At 34.4% G+C, this 26,283-nt stretch overlaps 1 protein-coding gene across 1 annotated transcript in view; it reads right to left on the bottom strand.

Moving 5' to 3' along the window:
* Positions 1-7,232: 7,232 nt before the first annotated feature.
* Positions 7,233-26,283, bottom strand: part of NAA30 (N-alpha-acetyltransferase 30, NatC catalytic subunit) — a 20,357-nt gene continuing 1,306 nt past the window's right edge. The window contains exons 3-5 of the mRNA XM_025442813.3: positions 21,549-21,672; positions 19,674-19,729; positions 7,233-10,735 (exon numbers count right to left, since the gene is read on the bottom strand). Of these exons, the coding sequence (XP_025298598.1) occupies positions 10,598-10,735; positions 19,674-19,729; positions 21,549-21,672 (318 nt within the window). The 3' untranslated portion in view covers positions 7,233-10,597. The remainder of the gene's footprint in view (positions 10,736-19,673; positions 19,730-21,548; positions 21,673-26,283) is intronic.

The raw sequence follows: 26,283 nt of genomic DNA, 5'->3' as shown, positions 1-26,283 counted from the left end.
CTCTCCCCTTCTTCTGCCTATTTAAGTAACCACTGTTGGCCCTGGCTGGCTACACGCCTTTTGCTTCCATCTATTTTTCTATATATAAAAATGACCTTGTTTTTTGGCCTTGATTCTCCTTGCTGTCAGTAGGCTGGTTTGCCTGAAAAGGTGAATTCCTGTTCTTGGCTTCATCAGCAAGTGGCGTGGATAGCTGATTTGACAAGGTTCTTTGGGTGGGGGAGACAGAAGTACCCTATCAGGTGGCCAAGGAATGGGAAAATTTAGGTAACAGGTTAGACAAACTCGAAAATGTAGAGTGTGAAGTCTTAAAAGCACTGTTAGTTGTAAAGTGCCTGGGTGGCTCAGTTGGTTGAGCATCTGCCTTCGGCTCAGGTCGTGATTCCGGCGTCCTGGGATCGCTTCTCCCTCTACCCCTAACCTCCCCCTGCTTATGCTCTCTCTCTCAAATAAATAAATCTTAAAAAATAAATAAAAGCACTGAAGTTACTTCTCATAACTGAAGTTTTATATGAATAACTTTAAAACAAAATGAGTCCAACTGCACTAGGTTTATGAAAAGTTATTTCATTTGGGCTAAAACATATAAATCAGATATCTCAATTTCCATAAAACTTTCTTGTTCAAACTCTTGGGTCTAATTTACAATTCAGGGTTAATTGTATTTGGATTTATGTGTCTGAGGATTTGAATGTTTGACATGATAAAAAAAATCTTTATATTCACAATACAGTAGACCTTTGCTTCTCTTTTCAAAAGTATAGGAAAATAATTCAGAAAGAAAAACTTCTGGGATCTTACTAATTCTCCAGAGTTTTTGCCTTGCCAACATTTCTGCAATCATAATAATTTGGTGATCACCTCTGCATTTCACAGAGCTTCAGGTTGGCCTGTGAGTCTCTCAGGAGCCATTTGATTGGCTCAGTCTTCTTAGCGCCTAGCATGATGCCTGGCCCAGGCCAGGTCCTTGGTAATTGTTTAATAGGTAACAGAATAGAGCTGTTTGTCTCATGGCCTTATGATGTAAAGAACATCAGCAGAGGATATATTCTTCCCATGAAGAATGTAGGAAGGGGAGAGAAAGGGATGGAGGGAAATACGTAAAGATTGTCTAACCAGTTACCAGTTAACACCTTTGATACCTCTGATGACTTTAAGTCTGAAAACTTTGTTGTGCAACTTAAAAAAAGCAATCTCCATCAATTAATACAGTTATGTATTAATCATTACTCTTATGCCTAGTGTGTTCCAGGCACTGGCCAGGCAGTGAAAAAAATACAGCCATGAACAAATTCCCTAGTGTCATGGAGTTATACTCCAGTGGAACTTACATCACCAACCTGAAAGGCAAATATTGATAACCCCATTTTTGTGAGTAGGGAAATGACAAAGGTTTTCTTTCATACTATACTTGACATCCCTGACCTGGTGTTATCAAGATCCATACTGATGTTGATAATAGCATCCTACTGTTATCTGAAGGCAGCATTATAAGCAAGCTCAGTCACTTCACATTGTATAATCAGCAGTTGATACTCTAATTCAAGCAAGTTTTTACCACCAGGAAAAGGGTATATTTAAAAAATATATGTACATACATATACACACAGATACGAACATACGCACATATATATATATACACAAAAATAATTTCCTAAAGTTTGCACTAATGTAGACTTAGCACTATAAAAAAATATTAGTATGACCCTGATTTTTCAAGATGTTAACTATTTTTACATACTTTAATTAGACTTCAAACTTGGTTAATAATCAAGGTAGTTTTTCTATGAACTTCATTCTTTCCCTTAAAAAAAAAAAAAGTATTTCCATGGGCTTGTTTGAAATTTGACAAGGAAAAGTTTACTGGAAATATGGCAAGAGTGTTACAGGCTAAAGCACAACATTTGGGAAATTTAAAATTAAACAAATATATGAGTATTCATTTCAACTTTCACAGAATGGGACATACACAAGGAAACTTTGTTTTAAAAAAGAAGCCAGGGATCCCTGGGTGGCGCAGCGGTTTGGCGCCTGCCTTTGGCCCAGGGCGCGATCCTGGAGACCCGGGATCGAATCCCACGTCGGGCTCCCGGTGCATGGAGCCTGCTTCTCCCTCTGCCTGTGTCTCTGCGCCTCTCTCTCTCTCTCTCTGTGACTATCATAAATCAATAAAAATTTAAAAAAAATAAAATAAAATAAAATAAAAATAAAAAAGAAGCCAATGTCAGTCTTCTAGAAAGATACTGTAGGCCTAATTATTAGAAACCAATTAAATATTAAGAACCACTTGATCCTAAATCCTTCAATGGATTTTACAAATTAGACCTATTAAACTGTTTAAGAGAGCATTGAAAGTTTATGCTGAACTCAACAGATGAATTTAAATAATTTAGAATTCATTAAAGTTTTATTTTATCCGCCAGAATTAAACATACTGGACTCTGTCATCTTTAGGTTTCATCAAACAGTGTGATGTGGGAAGAAAATGACATCGAGTCAGGAGGCCTGAGTTCAGGTCTCAGGGCTGCTGAGACCTCAGACAGAGGTGTTACTAAGTACTTTTAGAGTATCGGTTTTATCTTTCCGTCTCAAAAGACCTTTTTAAAGATGGAGTAAAAGTCGGTGAAACTGCTTTGAAAACTGTAAGAAGGGCAGTTTGCCTAATGGGACTTATTACTGCTATTATTCTACTGCCCTCTCAGAACAGGAGCGAGAACATTAACAAGCTGCGGGGGACGGGGGACAGGGCGGAGGTCGCACCCCAGCAGCCGCAAGTATCCTGTATCAGGCCAGACCCCACTGATCCTCTCCTCGGTAGGCTGTGCAAACACGTCCAGGTGTTCTTCTGCGTCCCCTTTAAACAAAAAAGAAAATTGGACTCACTGGTTTGAGAGGAGAGCCATAATTGTGTATGTAATTCACATTCTAATGCATTTAGTGTAAGCTACGGTTCAAAAAACCTCACAAAGTCTCCTGATTTGATGCATATCTGGCAACTCTAGCTAGCCATGTAGTTTATGATTTCCTTATAAATTCTGATAATGTGATGAATTTATCCTGAATTATTTCCTGTACTGACCTATTTTGAGCATAGTATTGGAGTGTTTGAGATAAAGTGATCCTCATCCTTTCCCCACCTCATTTTCCTCCCAAAGGAAAAAAAAAAACTCTGCATTCATTTGCTTAACTATTTCCATTAAAATTTTGTGCCTCTTTTAGCACCTATTTTTTTTGCTGCTCACTCAAGTGTCTTTTCTGCCATGGTTTACTGATTGTATTTCAAAAGCCCAACCCCTTCTCCTAATAGTAATTCCTTTGTCACTGCTGGCAGTTTCACCAGATTTGTCAATTCCTTTTTATCCCCCAATAAACATCTGAGTCTGAGCATGCCCATAGCTATGAAAACATTAGGTTCTTGGGATCCAAGACAGCCCCTGCTTTCAACCTTCCTCTGCTTTCCCACTCTTTTCTCCTTTAATCATGTCTGTACCTCCAAATCTACCTACTTAGGTGTCCACTGTCCTCATAACAGAAATCTTTCATCGTCTTTGCAAAAGTAGCCTCCTCTGTATTCATTAGATTTACCCTCCACTTCTAACACATCTCAGTACTGTTCTTAAAAAGTTTCCTAGAAATCAGAGCATTAATATTGGTTATATGTCAGGATTACTCTGCGTGTGTGTGTATGTTTGTGTGTGTGTGTGTGTGTGTGTGTGATGGCATTGTCGTTTTATTTAAAATGAGACTTTACCATTTGAGATAAATACTGAAATATTTATAGATAAGATACAATCTCTGGGGTTTGTTTCAAAAAGATATGAGAAGACGTAGTTGGGAATGGATAGGGCCAGACAGGCCACCGGTATTGGACCTAGTTAAGTACACGAAGAGATCATTATACTCTTCTACCTATTTTAATATTCTCTACAATAAAAAGGCAGAAAGTTTTTTCTCTACACTTGCTACAGTTTGGGTTACTCTCCTAAGATCTAGTATTTAGATGACTTTCGTTGTTGAAATGGTACTGCAGAACTCAATGCCAAAATACAAAATTACTGTATACTACTATGGTGTGTGTGTGTGTATGCAAATATATTAACAATAGATATACCAATATTAAATACCAATAACAAATTATCATTTATTCTTTACTGTGTACTAAGCTACTATGCATTGTTAAGCTAATTTACATAAATTATCTCATTTCTTCTTTAGAATATGCTTTTTAGGTAGTAATCACTAAAGGCTAAGAGAGGTTAAGAAATTTGCCCCATAAGGATGGAAATAAACACTTCAAATGTTCATTATCAGTTCCAAATATTAATAATTATTCCCACAATAACTCAAACACAATGCTCACATTCATGTTGATGTACTTCATTTCCAAATTATCAAAGCTATCAAGTAGACTTGGCCAAACACAAGGTTGAAATCAGTTTACATTTACCTAGTTAATACTAGATGGACTTAACAAATTTTATTTGGATTCACAATAAAATCACGTATAAAGCTAGCTGACTGTGCAGCCACTATTTACAGCCACAGTTGGAGGGAGGGAGATAGCAAAGTTTAAAGGCAGCAGGTTTAGCTTTAAGGCAGCAGGTTTAGCCCCCTTAAAAAGATCAATAGCTGTGTGCAATCACGGGAAATCTGGCCCTAAAGATGATAGTGATCAATCCCCTCGAAGTTAGGTCATTGAATCCTGAGCAGTTCACACACACACACACACACACACACACACACACACACACACACAATTTAGCAATTTTATCTTATATGGGCTTTAAAAAGGTTCATGCAGTTGTGGATTTAATGCAGCACAGTTCCTTAAAATTGTCATTACTTCCTTAATGGAACTAATGCATTCCTAAAAACATGTATTTGCACAAATGATTACCACTAGCTTTAACTAAAAAAATTGAAGATATTTTCTCCTGGAAAATATCTAAGTCTCAGGAAATAAAACTTAAGAATGCCAGTTTAAGGGGCAAAAAAGGGGTGTTTTTTTGTTGGTTTGTGCAACCTGCTGGCTTTTAAGAAAAAAAAAAAGTGATTCTTTGGCATGAAAGGAAAACATAGGAGACATACAAATCTTTGCAGTTGTAAATTAACAAATGAGGGCACACACTTCCTGAACACAGATCTCACTAAATAAGATATGTTTACTAAAAAAAAGAAGAAAAAAAAAAAACACCACCTGAGTCAAGGGGACCAGAAAAGGCTATAAAAATGTTTTAAGGAAGTTTCAAATCAATTCACTGTTTAACAAATCCAGTAATAAAGGTCTTTATACAATTTCTTTAAAAGCCAGGTCCTTCCCCTAGCATGTGGCAAATTCTTTTATTTACAAAAACGTACATACAGATTCTCAGGAAATTGAGGTATTAGAAAACTGAGATATATTTATACAGCAGAGGTAGTAATGAAAATCCATAACTAAAAATGAGCTTATTTCTTAGCATTATTAAAACCTTACATTATAACCCCTCCATTGTTCACATTTTTTTTAAAGTAGTATAGATAGATTTTGGCACTTGGGTGGTCTTTGTTATCCCTAGGTCTTTTCATACAACAATTAAACACTGATCACTATCAAACAAACATAGGCTCTGAGCTCTTTCCCCAGCAGTGTGAAGGAGCTATACCAAGCCTGGTGCTCCCTTTGGCCAGGTATTTTCTACCCCGCTCCTGCCCTTTTAATGAATTACACAAACTATATGACCAGCTAGAATCAAAGGTGACACATCGCATAGCCAGAGAACCCAGCAAAATCTCGTTCACAGAAGCAAAAACACTTGCCTTCACGTCAGCATGAATGATCTTCCAGAATTAAAGTATAAATATGATATACTTCCATGTTCTAGTTTGACCACTGGTAAAATGAGAAATGACCAATCTTATTTAGAGGTAAAATGACTTCAAATTCATTTACAATGAGAAATTATTAGGTTTAACAATGTAAAATATTTTAACACTAAAAAAGAGAGGACAGTCTCATCAAAAACTAATTTTTGGCCCTCGAATCTGCATCTCTTGCAACCCAAAAAATTCCAAATAAAAATTGAAAGGGCTGCTTTTCTCAGAAGGGTTGTATCACAATGGAGGGTGGTATCAAATACTGTATGGATGAAACAGAAGGTCAACGTAAACAGTACTATACTCTTGCTCAGAGATCATTCTTAATCATGATGCTTCCATTTTACATTTCAATAAATTAGTAGTCTTAAAAATCTTATTTAAAAAATGCTTTCCTTAGTGATTACTGCTTAAATAGGATCTAAAGCTATGCTGTCCAATATAGTAGCCAGTAACCACATGTGACTACTTAAATTTCAATTAAAATTAAAAATTCAGTTCTTCGATCATAATAGCTACTATTCAAGGAATCACTAGCTACATGTGATTAGTAACTAGCATATTGGAAGGCATAAAGAACATTTTTATTGTAAAAAGTGCTATTGGGCAGCACTGATCTGAAGAAAGTGCAGTGTGCTATATATGCTCATGAGCTTTTCCACTCTTAATTGTTTAAAAGTATTATATCTCTGGGCTACAGATTAATAGTGATCTCTGCTCTTAAGTGTCAAAGGATGGTATCAACTTTCTGATCATTATTTAGACAATTTATGAGGTATTCAGGAGTTCTACATAAGATTCAAGTAAAACAAACTCATTTTCCCTAACTATAAAAGAATGAAGTGAATGCTGTATGGATGATGAAAATTTAGCGTTCATATTTAAAACTTCCCTTTCTTCCACTAATATCCACAAATCTTCAAATATAAAAGCAAACATTACTACCATTTAAAGCTTCTCACAAGAATAAAGCAAATAGCCTAGATATTGCTCTATTTTACTTTGGTGTCTTAGCAAGGGGAGAAAAAACATTTAAGTACAAACAAAAAAGGTAGTAAATTAAAAATGGTCTTAGAAATAAATTGCTATAGGACAAGGACAAAAAAACAAGTTTTGGTTTTATCCATGCAAAAAATGCTCTCATTTGTATCGATAGCTGATATTGAGTTGACTTTGATTACTTTTAGGAAAATCAAATTCATGTGGTCATTTTCATATTTACTTTGTCAGAACACAAAGTAGATAATTATATATCACTTCTTCCCAGTAATTCTTGGATGGGAGGCAGGAAGTGGGGAAATGAATGGATTGCTTGGTCTTCTTTCTTAGTAGGTAAAAACAGAACAACTCAATCATAAAATGCACACAGCTCTATCTAAAAGAAAAATGCAAACACAACTTAACCAACTTTATTTGACTGCATCTTATTTAGACAGCTTGCACATTTCAAATCCCATTAAATCTCTCTGTCCAAAAGGATATGGGACAATAGAAGAAAATTATGCAGCAATATCCAGTCATCAAACAGCAGTCCAATATTTTGAGATACACGTGATATTTTATAGATACTCAACTCATATCTGACGTCAATATAATTTATGGTTATGTTTTTACAAACCTGAAAGCCCTGTAACATTATAGCACTCATTTTAGTGATGTCATGGTGCACTGAAAAGTAACTCTGATGCACTACCAATTTGCTTTTATCTATGCTCCTGGAAAGTGATGAACTTCATGATTTTCAAACACCATAATAAATATACACATCCAGTCTTATACATGTCAGCCAATACCATAACACAGGGCAAGTAAAATTAAAACATGTGACAAACAAACTCCTTTACATAGATTTGTCAAGCAAGTAGGGAGGGTAATTTGGGGAAGAGGCAGAAAATATTAAAACCAATTTTTTTTAATAGTAAGTTTTTTTTTTTGTTTTTTTGTTTTTTTTTTGTTGTTGTTGTTGTTGTTGGCTTCAACTTCAAAAACTACTGTTTGGTTTCTGATCTGTGGACTTCTCTAGAGTAGTTTCATCCTAATGTAAGGGAAATTACAATTAGCCCACATATCAAAAATGATAGCATACCCGTTAGCTTCTTCAATACTAACATATATAGCTTCATGGTAGCATGTATAAAAATGTTCAGCAGTATCAACTGCCAAACCAGTGTCAGTGGATAGTACAGTCAGTCTTAAAGAGGCAGCACCCCATTAAAAGAAAGTTGCACCAATTTTGCTCAGTTTTAGCCAAGTGAACTCACTCTGTCATTTTTAAATGGGATGGTTTTAATATTATATAAGAAAAATGAAAGCCTGATATCAAAAAGTAAATTAATGTATGATGCTACTTCAATTGGAATGGACACTTATTAGTTTTGCTGCTGGGTTATCATGCTAGATATTAAAATTTTAGTCTACTTAACTAAACAATTTTTGCATAACCAATTAAAAACATAAGGGAGACATGTATATTCAACATACACCAACTGAATAATACAGCAGCCATCTGACATTTTAGTCACTGGTTAAGGTCATGTTTACAAACACCCAGTCAGTTCAGCAAAACCTAGTCAATTCTGGGGTAAAAGATCAATAGAGATGGTTTCATTGACAACCTGCTAAAAACATAATGTTGGAAGTAAAAATCTAGCATATATCTGCTTTACAACTGTCCCCATTAGTGAGTCAAGCAAATGTATATTCATCAACAATCATTACTCATGAATCAGCAAGTCAAATATAAAATGGTGAGATAAAATTTGATAACTGTTTTGGTTCAGTTCCTTCCATATTAAAAATAACAGAAGCATCACTAGGATTGGCATTCCTCTAAATGCTGGAGCCCAAATGACATTTGAGCAAAGACATACTCAAAATCGTCAGCTGGAAAGTTGAGTATTGTGTGATCATCACATTTTTAATGTATTTAGTACTCTGCCCATTAAACTTTCAAGAGCAATATAAAATGGAAAAGAAAAAGTTGTCTTTAAAAATTAGGAACGATGAATGATTCCACCAGCAGGAGGATTTTATTTTCACCAAATCTGTATATCATTATTTTAAAAGTACTTAATACCATGTTCACTTTTAAGACACTACACTGAGCAAGGAGCAGCTTTCCTTTTTAAAAAAAAAAAAAAAAAAAGGCAACAAACTTTCCTGAAAGGGGGCTTTTACCAACTGTTAATGGAGGTAGGGTTTTTAAAAATACAGTAATTATAGCCATAAAATAAAATTCAAACCAAATCCTAGAGCAGAAGTAGAGCATATCCAAATTAAAGAAAGAATAACATAGATTCCTAAAAAATTACACTTTTCACAGAGCATTAATTTTTTTTTTTTTTTTTTTATGGGTAGTTAGGTTTTCCAGTTAAATTACCCATCACAGGTTTCCTGACTCAATTGGAAGCAATTACCTTTAAAATCTGTTACATTGCACAGACTGGCCAAAATACAATGTAACTGAACATGGTGATAACTATTAAGAAAACCCATAGAACTCATTCCAAAAATTTTTTACAATTTTCCCTTTTGTTTTTCTGAGAAATAAGCAAAAGCTTCCTCAAGAATTTGCTCAAATAAGTGAAAATAAAATAAAATCAGTTTAAAATGGATACAACGCACCTTGAAATTTATTTCCAAGACCAAGAACCAAAAGTGAAGCATTTTAAGAAATAGAAGCAATGTGAAATCCATATCAAGTGGGAAAAAAGTTCCAATTACTTTGTAAAAGCTGTTCTTCACAGCTTAGCAATAATTTTGATTAAATAAAATCATACCAATTTACATTAATTTTCTATTCTTTTCCAAAAATTCCCTCACTCTCAAAAAAAAAAAAAAAAAAAAAAAAGTGCATCCAAAACCCCAGCAATTCCCGGCTCCATCAACTTTTCTCATCCCTTTTGAGTCATTTCTCAAAGATTTTCCAAGTAGATTCAACTTCTTACTGTAAGGAAAGAAGGGACTTTACAGTAAACCACTCTGTCACTCACCTGGAAAAAAGTATCCAAATTATAAAAATCTGAAATAATTTATTATCAAATTTAGAATTTAAATAAAAACAAAAGTTTGCTTGCAAAGGCCTTAAAAGAAAAGGAAAAGATAGCATGCATTCAAAAACTAGAGATGAAGACAAATATACTTATCTACACAGGCACTGGCAGACGCAATTTAATTGTTATCTTTACTCATTGTAAGACACACCCAACCCTACATAACATTTTTTTTTCATTCACTAATCACTGAGGTACCAATATTCAAGAATGGAAAATTTAATATTGAAAAAATAAAACCTAAAATTGAAGCTTTTCCCCCACCCCCTTCAGAAAACTATGGCAGGTTTCATGTGAAATGTTAGTATACTTAGAGATTTTTACAATCTATATTGGCTTTTTTTAAGGAACAAAAATCATGTTCCACTTACTGGTTCTGTGACAAAATGATCACTGTGTAAATGACATTGTCATCAGACTTTGCAAATGAACAAACAAATCTTGGCTATCAACTGGCACATCTTGCTGGTACCAAAAGAACTCTTTAAGTTTAAAACAATCTCTTTTAATTCAGAACAAATGCGCCATGCCAAAGTGCAACAAATATTGTGCGACACTCAATGAGACACTGACAGATAAGAGCTGCATGGAAATTACTAAATCCACCTGCAAAGCAATTCTGTACAAATTGCATTGCATGCAAAGGTCGATTCTGCATGGTTGGAAAGTTGTTCCTCGATGTCAGTTTCTCAACGCAGCCACAATTTAAGTCGCAGTGCATCAACTCCATTTAAATAGTATCTGAACAGCCTCTTATCTCGAACAAAACCAAGATTTTCATAAAGTTTCAAAGCAGACTTATTCGTTATTTCTGTTTCCAAAACAACCTTCAAAAAAATGAGAAAACTAAGTTACCATTTTATATTTTTGAAATTAACTTTATAATTCATAATTTGACAAATCACATATAAACATTTCAAATATTTAAGAAAAACATACATCTGTTTTAAAATTGATGGTAAAATAAATGTTAATGATGTACAGAAAGAACCCAGAAAAATGGTCACTGAAATTTTAACAGTAATTTTCTCTTGGGGCAAGGGGAGGTAGAAATGTGAACATTTTCTGTTCTATTTATTTTTTGTGTTGTTTGGAAGTTTTGGCAATGAGAATACATGTTTTATACTAAAACAAAGACGAAGTATTTCCTTGTGGAGAAAAATAGTGTGACAAAAATATGAAGAAGAAAAAATCAACAATAAAAACCTTGAAGAAAACTGACCAGTACTTGAAATTATTCAAATCAACCACCAGCTCCTATATTTTCATTAATTTGTCACCATTTATCCTGGCAACAACTGTCATATTGTCTAGAATCTCCACCAGAATCTGTAAATTATATCCCTTGGGCCAAACGTGGCTAGTGACTGTTTCTGTAAATTATTTTTTAAAGATTTTATTTATTTATTCATAGAAACACAGAGAGAGAGAGAGAGAGAGGCAGAGACACAGGCAGAGGGAGAAGCAGGCTCCATGCAGGGAGCCTGACACGGGACTCGATCCCAGGTCTCCAGGATCAGACCCCGGGCTGCAGGCGGCGCTAAACCGCTGCGCCACCGGGGCTGCCCTTCTGTAAAGTTTTATTGGAACACAACCAAGCTCATTTGTTTACATGCTGTCTAGGACTGCTTTCTCAATACAATGGGCAGAGTGGAACAGCTGCACCAGAGATCTATAGTCTGCAAAGTCTAAAATATTAACTTCTCTGCCCTTTGCTGATTCTAGGCAAAAGGTACCCAAACATTAGTTAAACTGGAGGGTTTGCTAAAACGGAATGCTGAGACCCTCCTCCAGAGTTTCTGAGTAGATTTAGGGTGGAGCTCAATAATCTGTATTTTTAAAAAATTGCCAGTTGATGCTAATGTTGCTAGTTGGGAGACTACAGTCTCAGAACAACTGACTATACTATATGAACATCAACACTTAACAAAAGAGCACATCAAGTATTTACTTCTGAGTCTTCTTTAATATTACCAAACCAATGGCCTTGACAATAAAGAAGTGATACTTTTTGATACAGCACTATTTTTTTTTAATTTGTTTTTACCCTCCTTTACCTAAACTTCCTCTATCCCATCCTCTCGCCTTTTAGATACACAGCCCTATTTGCCTACCTATTGATTCTCAACCAACCTCATGGAGAATTATCAACACAGTGAGCCATAGTTACTGTTGGGATGTCATAACCCTCAGGTGTTTGAAGTGGGACAAAAAGAGCAAAATAGAATTAAACAAAGCCCTAAGTGAAGCCTATGAGTCTCTGTTCTATCTCAAGCTATCAAAACATTTGACAAGAATTCAAACAGATGTAAATAATAGGGAAAAAAATATAACTCAATTCATCATATCCAAAACTGAAATCATGATCAACTAACTCCTCTTCCACAATTTGATCTCCATCCTACCAATACCTCAAATCTGAAACCCAGGAGTCACTGTTAAACTTTTCTAGCCCCCACCATCACATACATCCAAGCACTGAGTATTTCAATTCTCTTAAATCTCTCAAATCAACCCTTTTCTTACTATCCCTAATAATACCATTCTAGCCCAAGCTGCCATCAACTTTCACTGTAATTTTAACATCTTCCTAACTCAAAGGTCTCCCATTCAACATTTAATGACTGTGTCATCTCTCCTAGCTGATGAGCTCAACAAGGGCAGGGATCATGTATACCTCCTTCACAGCCATTTCCTACGTACCTAACACACTGCTTACCACAAAGAAGACTCTTAAATATTTGTAAATTATATATATTCTAAGCACCTTTCATTATATTACATATATCACATAAACATTAAACAAGCAAAAGTATTACCAAACTTAAAATGACCAAAGTACTGAAAGTAAAGGCATCTTAAAGCAACTGCCTATACAATTAACTCATAAAAGCAAATCACATGCTAAATTTGCACTTTTAAAAGATCTAAAAACAAGTAATGAATAATTCAGGATCAAGAGAAAAATGTTCCTAAGAAGGAATATTTAAATGTACAACAAATAAATTGGTTTAAGAATAAAAGCCAATAATTTTTCTCTGCTCTTAAAAAAATGGAATTTATTTTTTAGTGATGTATGCCATTTTCTAGTATGGGACACTACAGTCTGATCAATATAGGTTTTCAATTTTGAACAATTCTCCTGGGTAACTCCTAGAATTGTTTTAGGCCATCACCTAATTACTGCTAAAATGTTGTATCAAAACAATTAATATGTGAAACAATAAAGGTATAACAACTCAAAACTTGGAACCTAATTTCACAGAAAAAGGAGTGAAAGTTTTTATTTATTTTTTTGAAAGTTTTTTTTAAAGTTAATATTCAAGTTTTAGTAAATGCTTTGTAAAGCATTTTTACATATATTATGCCATTTTACATGCAATTGTCATTATGTTATTTTCATCATAACCCTATGAAATAGATATGATTTTCTCCAATTTACAAAAGAATCTCAAGGCCACCAGTAGTGCTAAATCTGAACTAGAACTTAACAGTATCCACTCTTCAGTGCCTCCCCCTGATTGTTTCCCAGAGTAAAACAAAGCAGCAAATGAGAGATCTAACTAACCTACTTAAGACACAATGAAGAGGATCCAAGTCCATGTTTGTTAATATTTGGCAACTGAAAATATTCAAGACACATCTGAGGCTAATCATTGTTACATAAATACACACATAGGTGTGGTAAAGAGTTGAATTCATGTTCGCTGTCAGCCGAACAAATTAGTGAAATACAGCCCAATTATACAGAAATGGAATTATACAAAGGGCTAAACTTAGTTAAAATGAAAAGATGCTCTTGGTACACTCACATTCTCTAAATAAAGAGATCATTTGACAAAATAGAAAATATCAGGAAAAAAGTAACTACCTTTTATCACTCAAATTCTTATAAATACATTACAAGAGAGTCTGAGTTTATGATGAAAACTCAATATAAAACTATTCTTTTAGTCCACATCTTGGGGGTATTACATAGGAAACCAAAGGAAAATGAGGCTATTTTAGTCCCAAAGAAATTTGGCAAAGTTGAATTCTAGTTAACAGAAAAAGGATTACTGTGAAGTTCCATGGATTCTCTTAGCAACAAACCATTGTCAGGATAAGCCAAACTATTACAGTTTAGAAAGACCTTTAAAATTGTAGGCTGAAACTGCTGGAGTGAGGGGAAGCTGTTCACTGCTAGAACCTAAGCACTTATTGTCTGGCACCTCACAGACCTTCCATCGATACTACTAAATGAACTTTAATGCTCTTCATAACATTCCTTTAAGATCAGAATTACCATCATATCGCATAGACAACAAAGAGACTTGCCTATAATCACACAACTCTAAGTGACAGAAGATGGATCTAGAACCTAGGCTTCGCAGAACCAGTTCTTTAATTAGGACAAACTACTCAACCAAAAATCCTTATAGCTTAAATATCTCCACTTTACTCTGTTCTTTACCCGGCAGCAGCCTCTGTCTCAGCCAAAATATGTTTCCAGTGACACTAAAAATGTTCAACATATAACTATTAAACTTTATAAAAGGCTTAAAAGTCATCTTTACACATTATCAAAAAATCATAAAAATACACAAGGTACATTTGTACATGTCAAAATATCATCTGTATTTTAATATGTAACAGATTTATCATTGGTTATAATAAATTAGGTTGTTGGTCAGAATGTAAATCAGTACAGCCATCATGGAAAAAATTTTGGAGGTTCCTCAAAAAATTAATAGGGGCAACCTGGGTGGCTCAGTGGTTAAATATCTGCCTTTGGCTCAGGTTGTGATCCTGGGGTCCTGGGATCAAGTCCCACTTCAGGCTCCCCATGGGGAGCCTGCTTCTCCCTCTGCCTATGTCTCTGCCCCTCTCTATCTCTTATGAATAAGTAAATAAAATCTTTATGATCCAGTAATCCCACTTCTTGGTATATATCCAAAGGAACTGAAATCAGGACCTCAAATATGATACTTGCACTCCTGTGTTTATTACGGCACTACCACAATAGCCAAAATATGGAACCACCTAAACATTCAATGTCCAACAAATGAATGGATAAAGAAAAGTGGCACACATATACAATGAAATATTTTTTAGTCTGAAAAAAAAAAAGAAATCCTATCATTGTGACAACATGGATGAACTTGGAGGACATTACTCTAAGTGAAACATATCAGACATAGACAAATACTGCATGATCTCATTTATAGGTAGAAACTAAAATAATCAAACTCATAAAAGCAGACAGCAGAATGGCAGGTGCCAGGGGTTGAGGGGAAGGGGAAATGGGAAGATGCTGGTCAACTAAAAATGCTTAAAGATTATATATAGCACACTTACATTTAATTAAGAAATGTAGTGTATTCTCAACATAGAGGAGTTAATTCTGAGTGTTAACATCATACCTTAATCTAAAAAGACATTTGTTTTTTGTTTTTAAATTTTTATTTATTTATTCATGAGAGACACAGCAAGAGAGAGAGGCAGAGACATAGGCTGAGGGAGAAGCAGGCTCCCTGATCCTTGGGGGGAGGGGGGGTGTCATACCCTGGGCCAGAGGCAGATGCTCAACCGCTGAGCCACCCAGGCATCCCTCTAAAAAGACATCTGAAATTTAAATTTCCAGAAATAAAGACTTCAGTGGCATCTATAGCTCAAAAAGTAAAGCACTGTTCATCATGCTGACTAATCACCTGCCCCATTCTAATTTATTTAGGTAAAAAGCTCATAAAAAGTAAATGGTCACTATATGAGTTCATTATTTTACATATATAAATCCTACTTTAAAAACAGCATTGTAGAAAACTCATTCATGATATTTGTATATATTTTTCTATTTTCCCTAATGTAATACACAAACTCAAGATGCTTGTCTAGTAGCCACTACACGTTTGGCAGCCAAAGCATGTGGGAGTGTAACCAAATTCAGGCCAGGTCAGCAATATAGGTAATGCATTTCCCCTTCATGAAGAGACAAATCCAATTATTTCTTTTTTTGAAGCTTTAACTTTATAGACAGCTCCAAATATACAGAAAAAGACAAAGATCTTTTAGTTATTCTATTTTAACATGTCTAATTCTGACAAAAAGTTAGGAAAGTCATAGTAAGGCAAAATGAAAATAACTATCAAATCGGGAGAGTATTTCATTATTATTCCAACAAAAACATGATCTACATTTCATGTGGATCTGTGATTACTAACTTTGGTTTAATACACTGTGAATTTATCTTAAAAATGACAAGAACAACCAAGAACAATATTAACACAACTCAAGGTCACAAATAAATTGACTGGATGTGCATAGTAAGGCTTCATAGAGATTTCCAAATGAAACTTTTTATAGGTGCATAGAATTAAAAATTTCTATAAGAATAAAAAAATAGCAGTATAAGCTAAGTGGTGGAAAATGTAATTTAAATCCCTTCTCTAACGTCTTTCTGATAATTTGCCAAAATTCCTTAATACTTTAAGAGAAAGGAAGGCTGGCCGAACTTAATAAAAGTAAAATCATATGTTGGTTACTTTATAATTGGTTACTATATTCTTAGAAAATTAAAGCTTCAGTTTTTCTCAACAGTGAGAAATTATATATGTCTTACTAAGTACAAAGTAAGTAAGATGACTGCTCTTCTAAGAAAGCTCACAGAAAACTCAGAGACGAAGACAAGTTAACAATTAATTATACAAGTCAAAATTCACAAATGCATAAAAAAAAAGAGGTACAGATAAGATGCTGGAAGCACAGAACTAATCAGTCAACAAATATTTAAGAACCACTGTACTCTATCACAAATGCTACACTTAGTACTAAGAATACAGCAGTAAATAAGAAAAAGAATCTCTGTTTTCTTTAGTGGCTAAAACAGAGCCTCTGAACAGTGAAGAAGCCAAGAAAACCATAGAAACCACACAAATGATTCTGTCCAGAAGAATTAAGGAAAACTTTAAATAGAAAGTTACTGATATTTGTATTGGGTCTTAAAGACTGAGAGTAGTTTAATAGGTAAAGGAGGAAAAAGCAGCTAATAAGGTCTAGCAAATACATCAGAGAGAAAGTAGTTACACTGGGCTGAGGGGAAAGAAACCAAACCAAATGGAATGAAATGGTAAAAGGAAATGGAACCAACAAAGACAAATTATCAAAAATTAGAAGGGAAAAGGGCATAGAATTGTGGCTTACATAGTTTAAAACTCAATGAAAGGAAGAGGGAAGCCCTTATAAAGAGTAAACAAAAGTTCTATCCCTTCATACAGCAAAACTTCTATCTCAACAATGTGGGACACAGACAATTTTTCTTAAACACAGAAGAGTTCTCTAATCCAGAGGGAGAGCTAGTCAAACTGTAAAAAAAATCATAGAAAAGAAGTAAATTCATGGAACTATCCCCATTTCAGACTAAGATTAGGTGAAACTCTTTGGTTGAAAAGTAAGAAAAATAAATCAGAATTAGATTTTTAGGCCCACAATGAAAAGAGTATTTCTACCATAAAATGTAACACTAATTTAGAGATCTAACTTTGAGACTCAAATCAATTTAACTCAAACGTCCAGATCATTCCCGAGAATTTTCAAAGGAAAACCAATACTATTTGTTCAGTTAAGATAAAGCACATACCTTGTCTCACAGGTAGTGGCTAGGATCACTCACAAAAGGTATAACACCATAAGGAACATAATACTCCCTGTTCATAACATCCCTGCTCACTGGGAACCACTCCAATCAGCAGCAGTAGAGGATCAAAACACAGTCTCATTAACCCAAAGATTTCCTCAAACTGGTTAGCAATTTTTAGGAACCTCGACTTCTCCTGATGAGCTAACCCAGTGTGGCTGTGGTCCAAACAGAGACTTAGACTCATCAGCATATGCAGTCCAGTCCTCTTCAGCAAATTTTAGTTACCAGCTACTTAAATGACCAGGGTCACTGCATCTTTTATTTTTTTATATTATATTAAAAGTTGTGAACAATATTAGATCCTTCACTCTATGTGAATTACCTTATTTGAAATAACACTGAATAGCCTGCAATACCAGGATGACCCTCCTCTGTGCTGCCCAACATATCTGCAGGCCTTCTCATATGACCACTATTTAGTGTGCTCTGTCAGAATACAAACTAATGTGAACGAGGAGCATGAGAACATCCTACAGTAAATCCCTGTATTCTGACATGTAAACATGTTCACAAGATATTGTTAAGCTTAAAAAGCAATTACTGCAGAAGAATAATTATGTCCTCATTTATGTAAAGAAAAAGCATTACACAGGTTAGAGGTGTGCTTAGAAATGAGAGGATACATATTTGAAGATGAACAATAGCTATAAGCAGAAAGAAGAATGAAGAGCTGCAGTGTGGGGATGGCGAACGGACAGACTCTGTACCCCCAAATCACACATACACATCATGCTTAATGACAGTGTATAAATTTCGTGCAGAAAAAAAACCTACCTTAAAAAAAAAGTAATCAAAACAGGTTACAGCCTTTTGAAGAAAAAATTACCTAATTTCAAGTCTTTTCAGAACTATCTAAGGCATAGTTGCCCTCCAATAATAAACACAATTGTCACTTCTACTGTTCATAAAATTGTTAGCACAACTTTATTCCAGTCACCACTGCTATATTAAAACCATTTATACTTCTCTAGTTTACACTTATTTCCTTCCATATCATATGACAGTAAATCTTAACATTCCCAGCATCACCATTAGTTATGGAGCATTCACCATGCATACAGCACAGCGCTGTAGGATACAAATTATAGCTGTGGTAGGCTGTACAAACCAGCTAAAGAGAAAAGATGCTCTTAGGTTAATATGCAGACAGGTCTACATTTAAAAAGTGGTTGTCGGGACACCTGGGTGGCTCAGTGGTTGAGCATCTGCCTTCAGCTCAGGGCATGATCCTAGAGTCCCAGGATCGAGTCCTGCGTCGAGCTCCCTGCATGGAGCCTGCTTCTTCCTCTGCCTGTGTCTCTGCCTCTCTCTCTCTCTCTCCTCTCTCTCTGTGTGTGTCTCTCATGAATAAATAAAATCTTAAAAATAAAATAAAAATAAAAAATGGTTGTCTTTTTTTTCCCCTCAGCCTTCTCATTATTTAACACTGAGAGATTTTTTTCAAACATGAAATGTCTTTCACATGAGCTAACAGACAGTTGGTCCACAGTTTTAAAAAATGTTATTTAGAGAGAAACTAAGGCCAATATGTAAGGAAGTTGCAGTAAGATTTATAATAAGAGCTACCTTAAATGACTTAACTGATAACAAATCTTCTGAATACCAATTCCTCTAAATATCAATTATTTACTGAAGATGTCTAAGATTTCACCTCCACATTTTGATAAAAAACAAAATTTAGCTATTATCATCTTAAAATTTGTTCTAGGTCAAAATTCATGTGTTTTTATTTTTTTATTTTTTTTAAGATTTTATTTATTTATTCATGACCGACACACAGAGAGAGAGGCAGAGACAGAGGCAGAGGGAGAAGCAGGCTCCTGCAGGGAGCCTGATGTGGGACTGAATCCCCAGTCTCCAGGATCACATCCTGGGCTGAAGGTGGCGCTAAACCGCTGGGCCACTGGAGCTGCCCAAAATTCATGTGTTTTTAAAAGGAATAGAATTTTCACCACAAGCTATAATCATATAATAATAGTTTGCAATGAAATTTACAGTGTAATTTATTATGGGGTATTTATTTTAAAAAACCAAAAACTTGGTAAAATACAGAACAGGGTAAAAGATTTTAAACATTTAGAAAGACTTACCTCATCACAGTCTCCTTCAACCATGGCATATATAGCTTTCTTAACCAAGTTAGTACCTAGAATATAGATCTGAGTATTAATGAAGGAAAATTTAGTTTCTTAAAGGTACCTAAATTATCATATTTATAATAAGCACAAAAATAACAAATGCTGGTTCTACCTTGAATGCAGATACACAGACTATCTAAGTGAGAAAAAATATAAACTGAGAGGCCAACAAAACCTACATATAGCAAATATAACTTTCCTTTTAAAAGACCTCTCTCTTATGTATCCCTTTTTCTTAGGTGTAATTACTTGCTCCAAGCAAGAGTTTGTGATATTCTGTTTGAAGGTAAGAGAAAAAGAGGAAAAAGAAAAAGGCAAGATATGGTATGGCCAGAGCAACCCAGGAAATCCTTGAACTAGCGAGAAGTTACTACAAGATCCTTGAGCTAATTTTGCCAAAGATCATACCAGAAACTGCTGTGACCCAGAGTGGGCCCAAGACACTGGGTTGGTTCCTACAAACCTTATAATGAGCCTGGGCATACTGAAGTCCAGCATTCCCAAATGATGCCAGTGGTGTCTATGTAAATGTCTAGCAAAATGTATCCTAACTTAGGGTCAGATATACTTGGTACATTAAAGGGAAAACAACTGCCAAATCTGATTTTAAGAAATCCAAATTCTGTAACAAATTTCTTTATTTTTCCAACCATGCAAATGAGGAAGAAACACATTACATGGGCCAAACAAAATGTCTGAGGGCCAGGATGCAGCCCTTAAGCCACCAGTTTCTGCCCTCTAACTAGCCAGACAATTGCCTACCATTTGCCATGAGCCCCATCAGCTCTTTGTAATGTCAAAAACCCAAACTTGGCTTATATATAGCAAGTCCAATCCATTGTAAACCCTAGTAGTAAACTCTTAACACTAGTAAGAAAAGTTGGTTAAACCAAAGGTATTAAGTCAACCTATTCATAATGATTTCTCATAACACCATCTCAGATTGTGTGAAACAGTCTTAAACTGGACAATAACACTTGTATTAAAAAAAAAAAAAACTACAAGTGACAAAACTCCTAGTAATTAAATACTGGTACAGGCATTAAATCTTTCACGAATACTTACTTAGCTTCCCTAGATCCCAGAATTTGACATGTTCAGATAAGTGCTTGATCCCCTAGCCTAAAAAAAGAGCAGATAGGTCCTAGACACTAGGACAATGGTTCTTAAACAGGCTTGTATCAGTCACTTGGGGAAGCTTTAGTCCTACTTCTAATAGGACTAACAAGATTCTCAGGTGGAGGGACCTAAGCATTTGTTTTTAAGCCACTCTGATGATTCTAATGACCATTATAAATCATAAGATTGACTGAAAATGCCAGGAAAAGTGGACCCAAGAAAGAAATGAATTTGGGAATAGTAAGACACAATTCTCCTTTATCCTGGTCCTCTCTGAATTGTAATATGTTAGATGACTATTACTAAATAACGGTAACAATTTCTCCATAATTTGACCTTGAGGTCCACTTAACCTAAGTATAGACAGCTCCTGAAAGGCTACGATCAAGCGCCTCAATAATGCTATTAAAAACTGCAGTACCTAGAGTAACGCAAAGCATTTTGACTCTGATAAAAAAAAAAAAAAAAAAGAAATGTTTGGAGGTAAAAACATCACCTGTTACTTGCTAGAAAGATAATTTCTCAAACAAAACATTAATAAAACAATTCAATTTTAAGAACATTTTAAAAATATTTTGAAATAAAAACAATCTTCATTTTCTTCCCTTAGCTTTTCATTTCTATGTATTTACATTTAAATCTTTTGCTTCAAAAAACAAAAATGAAAATAACTTATGCATTCTTTTAGTGACATAATATTTTCCTTACCAATGCCATTTCTCCTGTATTTGGAATCCACGGCTAACATGGCTATATAACCTCTGCGGAACATCTTTTTGTGCATATCCAACTTGCAAACGATGGCACCTACACACTCCTCCCCTACCATGGCCTTAAAAATAAACAAACAGTTATGAAGAATACATTGCCATCAGGTACTGCACAATTACCCAGGGAAATAGCAACCAACCACTGGTCACATTTTTGAGGAAGGAAGAGAAGAATTCCAGTAATAGAGCAATCATAAAAGTTTCAGAAATCTAAATCCCAGAACTCCTCCAAATGTTCATTTTAAAATCATTCAACGTTGTGCAGGGCATGAATTGCTTATACTTATTATCAGAGTATAGGAGGAAAAAAGCAAGATTTTCAAAATAAATATTCAAGTACTTTATAAGATATTTATAATGATTTGCAATAAAGGCCTACATGTTTAAGATTTGGGAAGGAGGAAGTATACGAAAGTTAATTTTTTTAAGAAAATGTCCATTCATTAAGCTATGATAAAGAATTGTGAAACTTGCTTATCAAAGTACTGTAAATTTAAACTTAGTTCTAATAAGGTTTTAGTGAAAGAGAGATAAAGACATGGTATTTTATGCTTGAAAAATAGTTAGATTTGACCAGGAAAAAAAATGTAAATGATTTTTAGAAAAAAAGATTGTTTTTAAGGTATTCCTTGGATCCTACCCAAGGGGTTTTTGTTAGTGAAGGACTATGAGGACTACATATACAATGGTCTCACTTTTAGGACACTTCTGACAGTATCATTATCACAAAGCTAAGAGATTATCTAGAACTTAAAATCAGAGCTTCATCTTAAAGCAAAAGCTCTAATATAAATTTATAGTTATTTTAATAAAAATGTTTTTCCAGACTGTTAAAGATTATATGTTGAATAAATGCAATCATCCCCTATTTTAAGATTTCCAGTGTTACCATTAAAAATCTTTTTCAAAAGTTCCATCAGCAATGAAAAGTTCTTGTAATACTCGTATTCTGGTAAATATAGGGTAAAAGCTCCAATTGTTTAATAATGTGTCAGCTCGCTAGAAATACGTGTTTGCTGTAAAGAGCACTCATTAAAAAAATATGAAAACTTCAAATTATCTCTTAATAAAATTAAATTTTCAGAATAAACTATTTCAACAACAAAAACCAGGAATTGGGTTAAAAAAATAAAAAGTCCAGCTTATACTTAATACTTAATTTTAACTTAATTTTGATGTGACATTTTTCAGTTCATCATTCTGTAAAATGATTAAAAAACCTTTTTTTAATTGTAGAGAAATCTTGTAGGCAAGATAATTCTAATCCATTTCTGAACTAGGTCAGAAAAATCTTTTTGAAGGGATATCAAATTCAACAATCCACACTAATTCATTTCTGTTTTATCATACAATCCAGAACTATTTTGGACCAGTAAACCTCTAAAATTGCTACTTCCATTTTCATTCACAATAAATCAATCAAGTTCTATCAAAATTCTTTTGAAAACTAAAATTTCTTTCTGAAATAAGACCTGAAATATGCACAAGAGATGGCTGGTCGAACAATTCTGCTTGTGTGCTATATACATGTTTAACCAAATACATTAAAAAACTTTTTGACCTGATCTCATAAATTAGAGAAAATGGAAACCAATAGATCTAGAATACAAAACTGTAGGACAGCTACACTTCAGTTAGAAAACCATCCAAGAAAGGTTTCTTCAAAAATCAGAATACACAATACAATTGGACAATACTTCCAAATTGGATAGGAATTTCAAACAAATCTTTGTCCTTTGACCTAGGCAGTGACAGGCAAACAAAGTATTATCAGTTCACAACTGGACTAGATTGACTTCTTCCTAACTAAGTATCTGTAGGAGCAAATATCAAGTGGTATGCATCAGTAAAGCAGAAAAGCCCAGTATATAATATATTGTTACTAATAAGGTATTGGTAGTGAGGAAGACTTGCGCTCTTATTTTTTTCTGATAAATTGCTGATGGATATACACTTTTAAGACTCATTAAACAGCTTGTCAATTTCTCCAAATAAAAGCTCTGCACATATTTGGAACTCATACTATCAAATGTGTTCTTTTTTCAAGGATGGGAACTGAAAAATTCCTGGCAAGATTTAGACTTAACACTACAAGGTCAAGTGCTTGCCAATCTATAAAACTTGAAAAATACAAGTTGCATGAAACAGAAATTCCCAAATTTCAGAATGCTATATATGGGAAAACAGAGGAAGCCAGAAAGTTAAAATAAACAGACAATATTACATCACTGGTAATAAGTTTAAGAAGTTCAAAAGGCACCAAGAGCTGAAAATACCATGAACTCAAAAAACGTAGAGAGAAATTAGTTAAGAGAATAATAATTGACAGTGTCTCCAATTTGTCTGGCACTCTACTTTCACATCTTCTACAATTATTAGGACGAATCATAAGAAACTGTTGTTTTTGTTAGATATGGTCAAGTATTGGCAATTTTCTTTCTTCATTTCGAACTCATACATTCTATTTGATCCATTTTAGGTTATATGGAAACGAGAACCATTTTGGAGGTTTTTAATCTCTTTAGAGTATTGATGTTTGTAAGAACTGTCCCTTGATGAAGCATAACTTGGTAACATAATGATCTTCGCTGAACGGGTCAAGGGTATGTCATTTTTCAGGTTCTTTCCATGAGACATCAAGTAAAATTCTAGCTTTACCTCTCTGCCACTAAATATCTGAAGCTTTTTTTTTTTTTAAGATTTTATTTTTAAATAATTTTTACACCCAACTTAGGACTTGAACTCACAACTCACAACCTTGAGATCAAGTGTTGCATATCCACCAATTGAGCCAGCCCTAAATATCTGAAGATTAAACATTTTAAGTCACTTTGGTCCTTAATCTTTTTGCATTAAAAAAAAAAAAAAAAGTGAGGTTGAGCTATACTGTATTTAAGATCCTTTATGGTTCTAAAATATGACTTAAAACTTGTTTTTAATTAGTTCTTACAGGAAATTCAAATTTTTAAACGTGAACCCAAAGGCCCCAATTCTAAACGGCCTCTGATTAACTACTGTTTTATGTTCAATACCTGCAGATACATACTTGCACTAGTAAATCTTAGATGTCAACCACCTGTACAGTATCTCACCTTCCAGAGATTCAGAATTTAACATTAAACAACTCGCTATTAAAGAGCTAAAGTACAAATTAGCTGATAAATTGGAAAGAGCCTATGAAATATCAAAACTAAAATTTACTAAGTTTATCAGAGTCTAAAATGGCAGACAAGTTGAGAGGGGCCCAGGTAATATCAGAACCCAAAGCTGACTAAATATTATACATACAACTATTTTCTGTAATTAACAAAAATACATATAATATTTCAATTTAAGGTTTGGCTCAATTGTATGCATTTGTGGGTAAACTTACAGTTAAATCAATTGTAAATTTTTAGCAATTACACTGACTTTTACATGTATAATAATGCTATAAAATCACTTTCCCTGTGATCACATGCCTGTGTCAATGGATGTCTAAGTACGTCGATTTTGATACAATGGCTGCTAGAGTCCTGGGAGGGCAGTTTTGTAGACTGTAAGATAGTTCCCCACAATTTAAACAAACATAATAAATTGAAGTTTAGCAAAGTGACCACAGAAAATAACAGAACTACCATTCTGAAGTTGTATTTTCAGGTTACCACCAACATATAGAACCAAAAAGATTTCTAAAGCACCGTCAAAATGTCTTGCAGGGATTTGCTATGTGCAACTAAGTCAATGCTAAAATAATAAAAGTAGTAGCTTCTCCCTTTACAGATCATAAAATATTTTTTAAAAGCACAGTGCCTTTCCTCAGTGAAATTCAATGGCAATAAAATGCCTGTGAGCACAAAGATATAAAGCATATACCTTCAGTTAATACTTAAGTGATAGGTTTCATACAGACTAACATTGGTCAGTGTTATTGGGGAAAAAAAACGGTACTGCCAGTACTATACAAATTAAAAATACCTATTTAGCTTGTTGCACAGCCAAATCTTTTTTGCTTACATGTAAGTATAAAAATTTTGTCAACTATGCTTTACACAAGCCGGTGTTACTACTAGTATTTAGGTATACCTAGACCAGTTTCTTAAAGAGAAAAATTAGATTAGTAACGATTTCACACTTGGTTCCCTACTTTCCACAAAAAGATATTTTGTTCAAGTTTCAGTCATCTTTCAGCCACCAGAAAGGTTAGTAGCACCATCTAGCACCAGAAAGCAGGCCGGCTACAACTGTTAATTGTCCTGTTGAAGTAAAAGGAAACTATCTCCGTAATTACAGAAAATGCTTGTAAGATTTAATTCTCCAATGTGGCCACAGCAAGTTTACTGACAATCATGTTCACCAAAACATGTTTATGCATACACTCTTCCCTGATTATGGCTGTAATTGAGAGATTAATAAAGCCTGTATCCGAACAGAACCAATGTTCAAATTAAATGATTGCAAAGTGCTTGGAGGAGGAGGGAGGATAATTAAAGACGGTTAAACATGATTATAAGCTAATATAAACAAGGATCCAAGACCCCCAAACGTGCATCATACAGGCTTGCTGCATTTACAGGAGTATCAAGTTAAGCCAGATCAAGACGTCTTCCCTTCAAAACAAGTTTCATTAAATAACCGGTAGTGTGTACACGCACTTTACATCATGTACCGTACTATATGAAACGCAGAAGTAT

Source organism: Canis lupus, chromosome 8 (genome assembly GCF_003254725.2).
Source record: "Canis lupus dingo isolate Sandy chromosome 8, ASM325472v2, whole genome shotgun sequence".
In the NCBI taxonomy this organism is placed as follows: Eukaryota; Metazoa; Chordata; class Mammalia; order Carnivora; family Canidae; genus Canis; species Canis lupus.
This window is presented reverse-complemented; position numbering and strand designations above follow the sequence as displayed.